The sequence below is a fragment of the Podarcis raffonei genome, chromosome 18, assembly GCF_027172205.1.
Source record: "Podarcis raffonei isolate rPodRaf1 chromosome 18, rPodRaf1.pri, whole genome shotgun sequence".
NCBI lineage: Eukaryota > Metazoa > Chordata > Lepidosauria > Squamata > Lacertidae > Podarcis > Podarcis raffonei.
This window is the reverse complement of record NC_070619.1, coordinates 12,658,528-12,674,019: the sequence shown is the minus strand read 5'-3', so window position 1 is coordinate 12,674,019 and position 15,492 is coordinate 12,658,528. Positions and strand designations below refer to the sequence as shown.

The following is a 15,492-nucleotide window of genomic DNA, read 5'->3' as shown; positions in this document are numbered from 1 at the left end:
GTGCGCTGCTCTGGTTCGCCAGAAGCGGCTTAGTCCTGCTGGCCACATGACCCGGAAGCTGTACGCCAGCTCCCTCGGCCAATAAAGCGAGATGAGCGCCGCAACCCCAGAGTCGGCCACGACTGGACCCTAATGGTCAGGGGTCCCTTTACCTTTTACCTTGGGTTACATACGCTTCAGGTTACAGACTCCGTTAACCTAGAAATAGTACCTTGGCTTAAGAACTTTGCTTCAGGATGAGAACAGAAATCGTGCTCCGGCGGCAGCAGGAGGCCCCATGAGCTAAAGTGGTGCTTCAGGCTAAGAACAGTTTCAGGCTAAGAACGGACCTCCGGAAGGAATTAAGTACTTAACCCGAGGTCCCGCCGTATGGGAGGATCCAGCCTCATCCTTTTCGTTGTTCTGCAGGGCCCCTTGAGCCACTCTGCCAGCTTCAACGGAGAAGGCCTGGAGGGCAGCAAGCCGGGCGGGCGAGGGAGCGTCGTCTCCGCAACGGACTACCTGGAGCGGGGGGAGCTGGCCCGCCGAGACAGCGCCGCCTCGCCCGCCCTAGAGGGGGTCCGCCCGGTGCTGCCCCTCAAGACCGAGGTGCCGCTGCACCTCCTGAGCGCCACCAACCAGATCCAGAAGCCGGCAGCCGTCCAGCAGCAGATCCCCACCAAGCTGGCCGCCTTCACCAAGGGCAGCAAGGAGAAGGCCGGCAAGGGCTCCGCCAAGGCCTCCCACCGGACGGAGAGCTCAGGTGAGGGGCGCGGGGGCCGCAGGAGGGGGCGCGGGGGCCGCGGGGGGTGGAGGTTGCCGCCCCAGGATGAACGTGCATCATTGTAAGCACACAGGGTGAACGAAGATGCAAAATGAGGGTTATAATACAGTGGTGCCTTGCTTCTCAAACTTAACCGGTTCCAAAAGCAAAGCGTTCCAAAACCAAGGCGCGCTGCTTTCCCATAGGAAGTCATGCAAAATGGATTAATCCGTTCCAGACTTTTAAAATCAACCCCTAAAACAAGAATTTAACCTCAATTTTACTATCTAATGAGACTACTGATCCATAAAATGAAAGCAATAAACAATGTACAGTGGTACCTCAGGTTACAGATGCTTCAGGTCACAGACTCCGCTAACCCAGAAATAGTACCTCGGGTTAAGAACTTTGCTTCAGGATGAGAACAGAAATCACGCGACGGCAGCGGGAGGCCCCATTAGCTAAAGTGATGCTTCAGGTTAAGAACAGTTTCAGGTTAGGAACGGACCTCTGGAACGAATTAAGTTCTTAACCAGAGGTACCACTGTACTGCAGTCACACAATCAATCAGCAGCTGAACTAAGTTCACACAGTCACAAAAACAAAACAAAAAGAGCCGCAAAAACAAATTAAACAGCAAAAACAGACAGGCCACAGCGTAACACTCAAAACGGAGCACATTCGGCTTCCAAAAAAAGTTCGCATACTGGAACACTTACTCCCGGGTTTTCTGCATTTGAGAACCAAGGCATTTGAGAACCAAGGTCCCACTGTATGGTTTTTGCTATATGGGTCTCATAGAGACACCCTTGTTATAGCACCTAACTGGCACCCCACAAAACCTGCTGACGTTCTGCAGTCCCAGAATGCAGGCGTTTCCCCTGGCTTCTATTAACGGAGTCACCGTTGGCAGGGACCCCGGGGGTCCTCTCTTGCCCCAGCCCCTGCAATGCAGGAACCCAAGAAAGCTCCAAGGACCCGCCGTAATTTTCTCTGAGGGTCTCCTTTCTGTAAGTCATTTTGGACTCACAGCTGTCCATGGAGGCGCAGGTTAATTCTGTGTCCAGGGCAGCTATCTCCCAGCTCCACCTGGTACGCAGGCTAAGACCCTCCCTGCCCGCGGACTGTCTCACCAGACTGGTGCATGCTCTAATTATCTCCCGCTTGGACTACTGCAATGCGCTCTACGTGGGGCTACCTTTGAAGGTGACCCAGAAACTGCAATTAATCCAGAATGCAGCAGCCAGACTGGTGACTGGGAGCGGCCGCCGGGACCACATAACACTGGTCCTGAAAGACCTACATTGGCTCCCAGGACGTTTCCGAGCACAATTCAAAGTGTTGGTGCTGACCTTTCAAGCCCTAAATGGCCCAGTATCCCTGAAGGAGCGTCTCCACCCCCATCGTCCAGCCCGGACACTGAGATCCAGCGCCAAGGGCCTTCTGGCGGTTCCCTCATTGTGAGAAGTGAGGTTACAGGGAACCAGACAGAGGGCCTTCTCAGTGGTGGCTCCCACCCTGTGGAACACCCTTCAGATGTGAAGGAAATAAGTATCTTTAAAAGACATCTGAAGGCAGCCCTGTTCAGGGAAGTTTTTAATATTTAACGGTGTATTGTTTTTAATACTTGATTGGGAGCCGCCCAAAGTGGCTGGGGAAACTTAGCCAGATGGGCGGGGTATAAATAAAAATTATTATTATTATTATTATTATTATTTCTCCTTCCAGCGTCGGTCGACCTGAGGCAGCTCCTTCCCCGGTCGGCCGGCAAGGACGAGCCTCCCTCCCGCAGCCGCAACTCCATGAGCCCCGTCTTTCCCCACAGCCAGAATGTGGCCTTCCTGCCAGGTAAGTCGGGCAGCAGGCGAGAGAGGGGGCCCTGCCCAGCCCGCCATGCGCCCCGTGGCCCACTCTCCCTCTTCTCCCCACAGAGCCGCCTGCTGAGGGTGCCCACCCGCACCCGCTGCCCCCTGCCGCCAACCTCTTCAAGCCCAACAGTGTCCACGCCCTCCCGCCAACCCCGGACGATCTGGCCAAGGAGGACGTCATTTTCTTCTGACGCGCGCCAGCCACCCAGCCTCCGAGGGACCGGGCCCTTTCCGCTTGCCAGGACAGAGGCCAGAAAACAGCGAGGACGCTGTGTTTTTGGGGGGAGAAGGCGTCTTTCTCCAGACAGTCGTTTGGCTGTGCACGGATGCCCCGATTTCACTCGCCTCGCTCTCTCTCCGGGGCAGTGGCACCGCTATAGTTTTTTAAGCCCTTTCCACAGCGGGGTGAGAGAGAGCCGACTTTGCCAACAGAGGTGCCAGCTCAAAGGGTGGACCCCGCTTCCTCCGAAGACAGGCCTCGGTGGGCACAGAGAAACTTTGCGGCAATGCCCCTTTGTCTTGGGCAAAGGGGTGCCTTCCTTAATCTGCCGGGAGCCACGCAGGGGCGTCCGGCTTTGTGGCAAACGACTCTTGTTTCCCCCCCAAATCTGGCTTTTCGCAGGCTGGCGTGTTCTGCGTCCGACCCAACGGTCCCCTCGCCGCCAAACGCTCATCCGCTTCCTTTGTAGGAATCCCCCCTCCCCATAGATTTTTTTATTTGCTCCGGCTTTGAACCTCTCCGCCACCGAGGGATCTTTTCGGAACGGACCATGCCACTCTCTACCCCTGCTTCCCGCAAACGCTCACCTCCTGAAAGGTAGCTTATCTTAACATTTTGGGGGGGGGGGACTGCAGCCTCGCAGAGATGCGAGATGGGCTCTTTGCTCCTCCCCAGATACCTGTGCTCTCCCAAAAGTTGCGGCTTCTGCGCTCGGTCCTCGGGGGGCGTTGGAAGGGCGAGCCCCCCGTCGCAAGAGGCTCCCGACCGCCCTTCCATCGAGGTGGGGTCATTTCTCGTAATAACTGCGCATTTCCTCCACGTTTTTTGAAAGGGAAGCCCTCTTTCTGCACCATGTCCATGCTCTGCTTGCCTATTAGATTTCTCCCTCGGGGGAGCTCCCTTCGGGGACGGGACCAGTGGCAATTTAAAGGGCCCCCCTTCTGCCTTTCATGGGGGTGGGGGGGCAGGCACAGTCGACATGCGGCCGAGGACAGGCGACTCGCCAAGTGGGGTCAGGGGCAGAAAGGTCCCCAAAAGGCCAACATTTCCCTCTGACGCCGCTGCCCCCCCAGGGGGAAAAATTGCTCTGTGTTTTGAATATTTATTTGTTTACTATGTGTACGCCTCCTTGAGACCCCCTTGTGTGCGAGAGGTGGCCCGTGCATAAATAAATGAATAAATATAGATATATATTGCCTTTTGCCTGGTTGCTGCGACTTGAGCAGGAAGGAACCGCAGCCAAGGAATCCCCCCCACCCCCCAGGGAAGAGGCTGCAGACCCTCTGGAACTCCCCACTGGCTGAAGGGGGGACCCCCAAACCCCTAATCCTGTCCTGGTTCTAGGGATTAAGAGCGCAGGAACAAGAGATCTTAAGGGTGCGGGGGGTGTCTTTTGGGGGGACAGAATCATGACCGAAGGACCTCTTTGCTGCGTCCGGAGTCGGAGCCCGTGCCTGGCTTGCAAAGCCAGCCCCCCAACCCATGCAGGATCCGTGGGTCAAGGGGGGAGGCGTTTGCGGGGGTCGCAAGCAATAAAGGAGGCTCCCTGCTGACCCCGGTTTGCAGGATACTTCCTCTCTGCGTTTTATTAGCTTGCCCGCGACCAGTTTACACGGTGTGCATCAGACGGGCTTTCGATCGGTGCCCGCGAGGGGCTCTTCTTGCCCCATGGCCATGGGGGGGCAGGCTCTGGGTTTCCGAGGGCAGAAAGCACCGTGAAGGAATCTGGCTCCCCGTTTTGTGGCACTGGCAGGAATTTCGAGGGGGTTGCCTGGTCTCACACAGCTTCCTCTCAGGCGGCCGCCCCCGCGTAGGTCTGGTAGACTCCAATGAGGGAGGACGTCGTCCCCAGCAGCCCCACCAGCCACGGGGGGAACCTCCCGGCCCACAGCACCCCCGGGGGGAGCCAGTGGACGGCGTTGCAGAGGTCCGCCAGGTTGCCGGCGATGGTCAGAGCTTCGGCCCGGGCTCGCACCCTCGCCCTCCGAAGGGAGTCCTTGCTGCGGGGAGACGGAGGGAAGGAGGATCAGTTGGAAAGGGACCCCCAAAACCCATCCAGACCAGCCCCTCCAAAGCATGGAAGTGTAGAGCTAGACTTAAGGGGCTTCAGGTTAGCCTGGACTGAGCAGAAGACAGCGCGCGGGGTTTTTTTGGGCGGGTATCCCATAACCAGAACGCAGGTGGCATTGTGGGTTAAACCATAGAGCCTAGGGCTTGCCGATCAGAAGGTCGGCAGTTCGAATCCCTGCGACGGGGTGAGCTCCCGTTGCTCGGTCCCTGCTCCTGCCCACCTAGCAGTTCGAAAGCAACTCAAAGTGCAAGTAAATAAATAGGTACCGCTCCAGCAGGAAGGGAAACGGCGTTTCCGTGTGCTGCTCTGGTTTGCCAGAGGTGGCTTAGTCCTGCTGGCCACATGGCCTGGAAGCTGTACGCCGGCTCCTTCGGCCAATAAAGCGAGATGAGCGCCGCAACCCCAGAGTCGGCCACGACTGGACCTAATGGTCAGGGGTCCCTTTACCTTTACCTATCCCATAACCAGGACGGAGGGAGGGGGGCCTCTCGCCTGCCGCAGGAATAGGGGGCCGGTTCCGAAATATTTGCCATGAGAAACAGCTCCTACCTGGCCTGCTTCGGCCGCTGCCTTCTCAGCTGGCACAAAATCCTCAGGGATCTGGAATTGGGAGGGTTGAAAATGAGCCTTTTGCAGAAGGGACCCGAGGGTCATCTAGCCCAACCCCCTCGAACCCACAACTTGCAAGGCTCCACCAGCCAGATGGAGGCAAGGAGCTGTTGCGCTCGGGGTCCCTCCTCTGCCCCCCCGGCATTCCTTACCGTGCGATTCCCAGCAGCAGGGAGGTCGCCCACAGCATGGTGCTGAGCACCCACCACTTCCCCGCGTCGCCCCGGATGACCTTGGCGTCCGCTGCCCAGGCCAGGTGTTCGCAGGGGTAGTAGAGCTGGTCAGCCACGTTGCTGGCCACCGAGAGCCAGCGGACGGCGGGGTCCTCCTCCTGGGAAAGGGGGAGAGGTTGGGTCCCTCGCGAGGAAGACCGGGGGCTGCCTCGGTCAGCGCTGCCCGCACGGGCCGGCAGCAGACTTTGGACATCTGCCCTGGAGATACCACAAGGCAAGGTTCTAGTCCCCATTGTGGGCACCTGCCTGTCTCGGGGAAACGATGGAGTGCGCCTCTGGGGGTGAAGCCAAAGCGAATGGACCTCCGTGGGGCCCAAGCCTGGTCTGGGGGTCCTGGGCTGCCCAGACGACAAGGCCCCCCCTCGCTGATGGGGGCCCAGAGATTCCTGCCTCGTAGGGGGTTGGGCTAGATGACCCCAGGGGTACCATCTCTAGTTTTCTTTTCTTGGCTGCAAGGGTTGCCAGAAGGTGCCACCCAATTAAGGCAATTAAGGGACTCCGCTCTGGGTTTGTGTAGGGTCCCCCCCTGAGCCTATTCTTTTCCCGAAGTATTCCACCAGGTTTCCCTTCTCCCCAGTGGGATCCCTTCCCAGGTGGACGAGCCCCACCTGCCCCCCACTTCCCTCTCTGGCCTGGTCAAAACCAGCCTTCTTGACCTTTGGCCCCCCTCTTGGTCCGCATCAGACCCTGTCTTCGCCCGCAGGGGAAGCCCCTAACTCCCTTTGGGTTCGAGACCCCTTGGCTCCCCTCGCCCAGTTCAGCCAAAGCTATTCCCAGGATCGGGGCCTCTGTCACAGGCTGGCAGCTTTGAGTCCAAGCAGGAGATAACCAGAGCATGCACCACTCTGGCCGGACAGTCCGCGGGCAGGGAGGGTCTCATCCTGAGTACCAGATGGAGCTGGCAGACAGTTGCCCTGGACACAGAACTGAGCTGCGCCTCCATGGACAGCGGTGAGTCCAAAATGACCCCCAGGCTGCGCACCTGGTCCTTCGGGGGCACAGTTGCCCCATTCAGGAGCAGGGAGTCCCCCACACCTGCCTGCCCCCTGCTTCTGTCTTGTCAGGATTCAGCCTCTCCCCTCTTGCGACTCCCAGCAGTTCAGAGGCATTGGGTGCCTCTGAGCGCGGGCAGAGCACCCAGCCGCCCCTGTGAGTCTTCGCCACTTCCAGGAATTGCTGCGGTTCCCTTTGGTGGCATCGCCTAGATGGGGCAGCTGCTGGGGTTCCTCCCCCTTTGGTGCCGGCCACCTCTTGCCGCTTTTCCTGGGTGGGGGCGAAGGTTCGCCCTCCAGCCACCCCCCTTGTGCCACGGGCGGTCATAGGGCGCCGGGCACCCCACGCCTTCTGCAGCTGCAAACACCTTGTTTGTGTGACGCATACTTCGGTCCCGTGCTCCTCCTATGTTTGCGCAACCAAAAAATAGAAGAGTGTTTGCTCTGAAATCACATGGGGAAAGTCACTTTGCTCCTTCTAGGAAGCAGGGGAAACCGGCGTGAGCAGGATCTCTGCGGGGCCAGAGGGCGGGTGTGTTTCTGCTGTCCGAAAATATCCCTCTAATAAGCGATGGGTGGAGCGGAGCGGCTTGGGAAACCCAGTCAGATGGGCAGGGGTACAAATAATAAAAATCTATTATTATTATTATTATTATTAACAGGCCAGCTGTTCGAATAGAAGTTATTGAAACGGATAGAAGTTATTGCAGCTGTTGTAGAATATGGGATTATCATCTTGATTGGAACGTAATGGAAACTAATGAGATTTTTGGAACGCAGGTATAAAGAAAATCATTCTAGCAGGCAGGCGGGCCCCACCTGAATTGTCAAACCTGTTCCGGGAGACCGTTTGACAACAAAAAACCGAAAGCTTCAATACAATAGGGAAACTCAAAAACGGAAGCTGCGTGGCACATTCAGCTTCCGAAAATGGTTCGGAAACCAGAGCGGTTGTTTCTGGGTTTCCGGCCTTCGGGAGCCAAAACGTTCCAAAACGTTGACTGCATTTGTCAGATTGGTATTGACAGCTGCACTGCAATTTGGTGTCGTTATAACGAGGCTACCACTGGGTTGTAATTGAAAATTATTAATAATATATATATAAACAGGCGAGCTGTGCCACAGCTGCGACTCTCCCCAGTACACTGCCGCCGACAGGGGAGGGACAGCATCGCCCTCGTAGGTCGACAGCCTTCCCCAACCATTCCTCTGACCCCCTTTTAACGCTGAGAGCCCTGCAGCAGCAGCAGCAGCAGAATCGGGCAAGCTGGAGAATCGTACAGCTGGGAGGGACCCCAAAGGTCATCCAGCCCAACCCCTGGCAATGCGGGAATCTGTTTTTTTGACCCCTGAGTTGTGCTCCTTTCTCACAAAAATAAAGTGATATTTCCTGGTGCCCGTGCTTCCCAGCACAGCGCTTGTGCCGAGTCGGGACCCCCAGAGGCCATCCATCCTAACCCGCTGCCAGGGAGGAAAATCATGGCTAGCTCAGTGTCGCTGGCACTGGCTGGCAGCTCTCCTGGGTTTCAAGCTGGGTATCCTTCCTCAAATTCAGGCCCTCCAACACCTCCCCACTGCCCCAGGGTGACCCACCTTCGGCCCCAGGCCGTACTGGCGGCTGTAGGCGAGCATGGAGAGGTCGTCGAAGAGACGGAGGACGGTCCGGCAGTGGCTGAGCTGAGCCGATATCGCCAGGAGGCTCTGGCCGAGCGGGGACTCCGCGGGGTGGCTCCTGGCGGCCAAGGCCCCCCCTGCCAGCTGGCAGCCATAACCGAGGGTGCGGACCTGGCGGAAGGGGGGAGACGAGATCGCAGTTACCTCTGCGCTTTGGAACACGGATACGCTGCTTTGATTGTTGCCGGGGGCTTGTTATTCAAAAAGCATCACAATTGGGAATAAAAGACGTGTTTAAACGATCCTCGAGTCGGAAGGGTCCCCTGGGGTCATCCAGTCTGACCCCGTGCAATGCAGGAATCTCGGCTAGAGCATGCAGGACAAGCTCTGCTTCGAAACCTCCAAGGAAAAGGTCGAAACTCATCTGGGATTCAGCTGTCTGTTAATGGACGCTACGCTTATGGAAAAGGAAGCGAGACAATGTCGTTTTGCTCGCTGCACTGGGGTGGGTTTTTTTGGAGTGGGTGACTTTTAGGTCCCCCCCTACGACGGATGGACAAACCCAGCTTCTTCTTTAAAAAATAGAATAAAAATCATTTTTTATTAGATTTCCAAATCACCACGGATTTAAACTCAAATCAAGTATTCACAGAACGTCTTTGTTTCCTAAACTGACTTCTCCAAACCCATTTTTCCTTCTTCCTCGTATATCAACCTCCCATCTATCACAAAATCGCCTCTGACGCAATTATTTTATCGTTTTCCTTCCAGAAACCGGCTTCGATCTGGACCCCCGTTCTGCACTTTGTAAGGAATCGACCTTTTTCTCTGTGGCCCGTTGGAACTCCCTGCCAATGGATGGTGCCAGGCAAGGCGCTTTTGCTCCTGCCGAAAAACCTTTCCGTCTGGACGAGCCTGTCCAGACCTTTTGAATGCTGGCATCGCTGAACTACGGGGCCGAAAGGGACCTGGGGGTCATCCAGCCCAACCCCTGCAAGACACAAACTTTGCATAGGTTCATCCCTTGCTGCTCATTTCCACCGCCCAATTCCAAACAAAATAAACCCAAATTTGCAGGGAAACCCTGGTCCGAATAAATCTACCGATTCAGTCAGCTTGCAGAGATCCCTTCGTGGCCCCGCACATTCCTGGAAGGTTCACTTATGTTTAGCCAACATCTTTTGCAAATCTGGAGGAGGAAGGCATGGGAGCGCCAGAAATTTGGGTTTCCCCTTCCTCCATCCAGTTTGCTTCGGTTTTAAATAGAACAAAAAGTGTCGCTTGCGTTTCTTTTTTTAAGGCCGCTGCGAGATAAGAAAGGAACAATCGCATTTATTTATTAACAAGCATCGCATTCATTTATTTTTAGCAGGCGAGGCACAAGGTCAAAATTTAAAGTCGGATGAGGAAATGGTTTTTTATTTTATGCCTCTTCCCGCTTTTGGACATTACGACAATTTCAGGTTTTCTCTATGCTCCGTTAAGAAGCAGGTGGGAACGGCTGCCAGTCAGAGCACGCAACACTGAGGCGGCCGGATCGACGGTCCGACTGGACACAAGTTAAATCTGAACCATGAGGACTGGGATTTCTAAGGGAAGGAGTGTTGCTTTTCTTATTAGGCGATTCTGAAAATCTAGTCTGCTTTCCAGGCCACGCCCACTACCCACTAGGCCACGCCCTGCCTCTTAACCGGCTCATCCTTTATCAAGCCCTGCCCACTACGCCTTAAGCCCCGCCTGTATCAGGCTCCTCCCACTCCAACCAAGCCCCGCCCCACTGCTCTTAACAGGCAGCCCATTCTGCTGTACAGGCCACGCCCATTACCCACTAAGTCACGCCCACATCAGGCTCCTCCCACCCCGTTTAGCTCAGCCCCACTGCTCTTAACAGGCAGCCCAGTCCGCTTTCCAGGCCACGCCCACTATCCATTAAGTCCCGCCCATACCAGACTCCTCCCACTCCAATTAAGCCCCGCCCACTGCTCTCAACAGGCAGTCCAGCCTGCTTTCCAGGCCACGCCCACTACCATTAAGTCACGCCCATACCAGACTCCTCCCACTCCAATTAAGCCCCGCCCCACTGCTCTCAACAAGCAGCCCAGCCTGCTTTCCAGGCCACGCCCACTACACGCCAAGCCACGCCCAGCATTCATTAAGCCACGCCCACATCAGGCTCCTCCCACCTCCGTGACAAACAGGCTGCCTGCTTTCCAGGCCACGCCCAACACCATTAAGCCCCGCCCCCGCCTCTTGACAGACAGGCTCCCCCTTCCCTCGTCCCCTCACCGCGCGGTCTCTGCCCCGGTGCGTCTCCAGCAGCGCCACCAGCGCGCCCAGCAGGCCCTCCGCTCCCGCCGCCATGGCAACGCTTCCGGGTTCGCCCGCCCCGCCCCCTGAAGCCGTCCAATCACGCGCCGCCGGGAGGAGGCGGGGAACTACAAGCCCCAGGAGGCCTTGCGCGGCGGTGGACGGGCAGCCGGAGGGGCCAAAAGAGGGCGCGAGCGGAGGGAAAGCTCTAGGGCGTGAAAGAGGGAGAAAGGGGGAAAAGAAAGATTGATCGGAAGGAGGAAGAATAGATATAACGCGGGGAAAGAGCGGGCTGCTGGAGCCGAGGTGGCTGCCTGGCGGCGGGTTGGGATGGATGACCTTTGGGTGCACATTCCAACTCTGCTATGCTGTGGTTCTTTGCTGCAACTGCTGGCCATAAACGAAAATAAGAGAACTCCCCTCGTATTGTGAAACTTTGTGAAGCCATTTATCGCCTTTTGTGCAAATATCTGCCTGGCATAATAACTATCTATTAAATTAATTTCATTTATCCAGTTCTTTTTTCCTTTTAAAATGTTAAGGGGTATACTCTCATTTTGACTCGAGAAAAATCACCATTTTGCAGTTCAAATCCGGAAAAATAAAGACAGTAAATGGACTGGTTTTGCTGACAGCTTTGCAAGGGGTTGGGCTGGATGACCACTGGGGTGCCCTCTGTGGTTCCAGGTCCGGTCCTTTTGCTCTTTTGGCAAATGGCGCAGCAAGACGAATGGCGCAAGCTTCCGGGGATCAGAGTCCGTTCCTTCCGGCGTTGTCCTCACTTGACAGGCGCCAGGAGGGCACAGAGATTGAAAAGTTGGCAGGAACCCCTTCCCATGCGCGGACGGAAAGAGAGAAAGCAAACAGGGAGGGCAGAGAGCCACAAGTTTTAAATGGCCTCTCCATTTCTTGAAATCCCTGTATTGGAGGGCCTTCCCATTCTAGTCTGCCAGTGTCTTTCTGTTTGAAAGCTAAAGGCTGCGGCTTCTCGTTGCGACAAATTGAACGCTATGGGGGCGCTTATACGGCTGTCCAGCTCCCAGCGCCCTGAACGATACTACAATTCCCAGTATTGTCGTCGTCCCTCCCCAAAAATTCTGGGAACCCTAGTCTATCCATCGCGGAGCCACCCTTTCCCAGGAAACTTACTATAATATGAAATAATAAGAGTTGTGAATATATAATAATAATAGTAATAATAATAATAATTTATTATTTATACCCCGCCCGTCTGGCTGAGTTTCCCCAGCCCCTCTGGGCAGCTTCCAACTGAATATTAAAAAAAATATGATGCAAACTACTAATAATTATAAATAGCAGAATGTCGGCACCCTATATATAGAAAGGAGCAAACCAGGGATATTTTCGGGAGCAGGCAGGGCCCATGACTTACATCCGAGGAGCCGACACAACATAAAACATGGTTGCTGCATGTAGGTTTTATTTTATTTGCTTTTTATCTTAGATTTTGGAAATGCATATCCAGGTTGTTTTTTCCCTTTAATTTTTTGGGGGGCCCCAAGAGAGTGTGGCCCTAAGCTATAGCCTGTTGAGCTTATACGTAAATCTGGCACTGGCATAAATAGATAGATAGATAGCTGGATAGATGATAGATAGATAGATAGATATAGATAGATAGATAGGTATAGACAGACAGATAGATGATAGATAATATTTTGGAAATGTACATTCGGTTGTTTTTTCCCTTTAATTTTTTGGGGCCCCCAAGAGAGTGGGGCCCTAAACTAGAGCCTGTTAAGCTTATATGTAAATCCAGCACTGGTCCCACCTAGCCTGGCCCAGCCCAACAGCGGATCCGGCCCCGTGCCTTGGTGTTGCCACCACAAACCTTGTTTGCCACGCTGGGCGGGCGATTGGCACAGCTGCCACATGCCCAGAAGGGATACCCTCCTGGCACTGGGTTCCCCCCCCCCCGTGCCGCAGCCGCACGGGCTCGTAAAACGCTCGGGACGTGCGAGGATCTGGGCCGGGCCGGCTTGGCGTGCGCCCATAAAACCCATCTCCTTGGGCAGCCCCAGAAATCCTGTAAATAGGCTATCCAGGCTTGGCTCAGTTCCCAGGGAAGGACAGCTGCTGGGCTTGCAGAAGGCTCCAGTCTGTGGGCAGGGCAGGTGTTTCCCTAAAATGTATTTTCTCTAATCAACTTTTTATTTCTGTTCTTCGCATATTGTATTGTTGTTGGCCGATGAATAAAGGTTCATTCATTCATTCATTCCCAGCTGAGGGGGGATTTGAATCCGGGTCCTGCTCTGACGCTCTAACCACTAGGCCGCCGCTGTCCGTGCAACGAATTTTGGCCCTTATTGCTGGCATGGAGGTTTTCTCGCGTCCCAGGGGAGCAGAGCTGGGGGACACCTTGGACACCTGCTTCCAGCAACGCCTGCAGTTGCCAAACGTCATAGAATCGGAAAAGAGTCAATTTGGGACCCTGGCGGTCATCTAGCCCAACCCCTTGCAGCGCAGGAATCTCTGCTTTCCTTTGGCCCGTATCAGCGAGGTGGAGGGGGGGGTCTTGTCATCTGGGCAGCCCAGCACCCCCTGGCACCCTGCCCAGGCTTGCACCCCGGAGAGCTTGCTTCGGTTTGGCCTCCCCCCGGAGGTGCACTCCATTGTCTGCCAGTTGAATTGCCCTTTCCTTCCTTCGCCTTTTCCCACAGCACCCTGGGGAGCCGCTTTGGGTCTCAGCCAGGGCCAGATTCAGGTTTGATGCTCCTGAAGGCAATGGGGCCCTTTCAATGTCCAGCTGTCCTTTGTCCACAACAAACCCTCGCTGTTTTTTGGGTTGTTCCAAAACATTACCCAAAATAATAAGAATAATTACACTTTCACACTGCTCTGTATGCAGAGTTAGCTTCATCACAGTTCCTAGGGACCAAATTTCCCCAGCCCGTTTGGATATAGTAGGAGATGCTGTATTTATGCACAAATTTTAGGAGTTATGCGGAATCTTTTTTAGCTCCTATGATCTTAGCGGCAATTAGACGGTCAAAAGCTATTTGCGGGAAATGCAAATAAAAGGGGTTTCTTTGTTTGATGGAGGAGGCAGATCAAGGGAGGCCAAGAACAGGTCCAGCGAGTTTGGGGAAGCAGTTTGGTCCGCTTGGGGCTGGGGATTTATGGGATCTCGCTGGCGCCAGACCAGACCAGAATAGAAGTCCTTCCCTGGCCTGGCCAGTTTGAAGGCTTTGGCTGCGGGTGCAAAGAGCACAATTCCTCGCCCCCCTCCCAAGACACTCATTTGCTGAGCCAGTGCCAGATTCACGCAGAAGATCAACAGGCTATAGCTTAGGGCCCCACTCTCTTGGGGGCCCCCCAGAAATGTAAAGAAAATATATATATACTGGATGCAGAATTCCAAAATCTAAGATAAAAAATGAATAAAATAAAACCTACATCCTGCAACCGTGTTTTGTGTTGTGTCGGCTCCTCGGGTGTAAGTCATGGGCCCTGCCTGCTAGCCTGCTCCCTAAAATACCCCTGCTTTGCTCCTTTCTATATATAGGGTATATACAGCATCTTAAAAAGCAGAGATATCACCTTGCCAACAAAGGTCCGTATAGTTAAAGCCATGGTTTTCCCAGTAGTGATGCATGGAAGTGAGAGCTGGACCATCAAGAAGGCTGATCGCCGAAGAATGGATGCTTTTGAATTCTGGTGCTGGAGGAGACTCTTGAGAGTCCCATGGACTGCAAGAAGATCCAACCTCTCCATCCTGAAGGAAATCAGCCCTGAGTGCTCACGGGAAGGACAGATCCTGAAACTGAGGCTCCAAGACTTTGGCCACCTCAGGAGAAGAGAAGACTCCCTGGAAAAGACCCTGATGTTGGGAAAGATGGAGGGCGCAAGGAGAAGGGGACGACAGAGGACGAGATGGTGGGACAGTGTTCTCGAAGCGACCAGCATGAGTTTGACCAAACTGGGGGAGGCAGTGGAAGACAGGAGTACCTGGCGTGCTCTGGTCTATGAGGTCATGAAGAGGCAGACACAACTAAACGACTCAACAACAATGAACCTGTATATATATACACACAGCCCTCAATGGGTCTACTCTGAGCACAATGTGACTCAGAACCCCATTGTTTCACTGTGCAGTTATTTTTATTTCGCAAAGGAGAGGCTGATGCGTAAGGTGACCGAGTTTCCCACCTCCTTGAACTGAGAAAAAGCTTAGGAATGCGGCCTGGGAGATAACCTGTGCCAGAAAATACCTGCCTGACTCCCGTTGCTTTGGCCTGGTTCCAGATCCGTCCAGCTTGGTATCTCTGCCAAGATGCAAAGCAACCCAGGAGGTGTTTTTCCCTCCCCAGTTTCTGCTTCTCTGCCTTCCTAGTTGCAGTTATTTATTATTGTTATTTTTAAAAAACCACTTTATTTATTTATATTTTTTTACATATACATTACATATTCAAATACTGTAGGTATTATAAATAAAACACCTCATGTGTTCTTCAACTTTAACGTGACAAATTATATATTCACATTCGTCAAGTATTTATACATCTTTCCCTTTCCCCGTATTCCCTTGTGACACATGGCATCTTTCATTCTACCTCCTAATATTACTGTTGCATTTATATTTATTATCTAGCGGACGCAAAATTCTTTTTCTCCTTGACATCTGGTGGGAGGGAGTTCCACAGGGTGGGCACCACCACCGAGAAGGCCCTCTGCCTGGTTCCCTGTAGCATTGCTTCTCGCAGGGAGGAAACCGCCAGAAGACCCTCGGGAGATGGACCCCGGTGTCCGGGATGGAGACGCTCCTTAAGGGATACAGGGTTGTTTGGGGCTTTCAAGGTCGGCACCAACACTTTGAAT

General features: G+C 54.3%; 2 protein-coding genes across 4 annotated transcripts in view; one reads left to right on the top strand and one right to left on the bottom strand.

The window, feature by feature from the left end:
- ARHGEF18 (Rho/Rac guanine nucleotide exchange factor 18) overlaps window positions 1-2,963 on the top strand; it is a 50,894-nt gene extending 47,931 nt beyond the window's left edge. For 2 of the 3 annotated variants that reach the window (XM_053372222.1, XM_053372221.1), the window contains 3 exons: window positions 409-742; window positions 2,471-2,590; window positions 2,674-2,954. In XM_053372222.1, coding sequence (XP_053228197.1) covers window positions 409-742; window positions 2,471-2,590; window positions 2,674-2,801 — 582 coding nt within the window. In that variant the 3' untranslated portion in view covers window positions 2,802-2,954. Of the gene's footprint in view, window positions 1-408; window positions 743-2,470; window positions 2,591-2,673 lie in introns of all 3 variants that reach the window. The other variant, XM_053372223.1, reaches the window with a different exon arrangement.
- A 1,601-nt stretch (window positions 2,964-4,564) lies between these two features.
- Window positions 4,565-10,752, bottom strand: PEX11G (peroxisomal biogenesis factor 11 gamma). The gene is made up of 5 exons (XM_053372211.1): window positions 10,636-10,752; window positions 8,329-8,520; window positions 5,663-5,841; window positions 5,451-5,501; window positions 4,565-4,830 (listed from the first exon to the last, which is right to left on the bottom strand). The coding sequence occupies exons 1-5, from the start codon at window positions 10,708-10,710 to the stop codon at window positions 4,623-4,625; spliced, it is 705 nt and encodes a 234-aa protein (XP_053228186.1). The 5' UTR covers window positions 10,711-10,752; the 3' UTR covers window positions 4,565-4,622.
- Between the last annotated feature and the right edge of the window lie 4,740 nt (window positions 10,753-15,492).

What these genes read in the sequence shown, in the direction of transcription:
- PEX11G (XM_053372211.1), bottom strand. Translation starts at nt 10,710, where the DNA reads ATGGCGGCGGGAGCGGAGGGCCTGCTGGGCGCGCTGGTGGCGCTGCTG. An exon ending in CTGCTGCTGGGAATCGCACG is followed by an intron (nt 5,502 to 5,662) that starts GTAAGGAATGCC and finishes TCCCAATTCCAG; the next exon opens with ATCCCTGAGGATTTTGTGCC. An exon ending in CAGCGGCCGAAGCAGGCCAG is followed by an intron (nt 4,831 to 5,450) that starts GTAGGAGCTGTT and finishes GTCTCCCCGCAG; the next exon opens with CAAGGACTCCCTTCGGAGGG.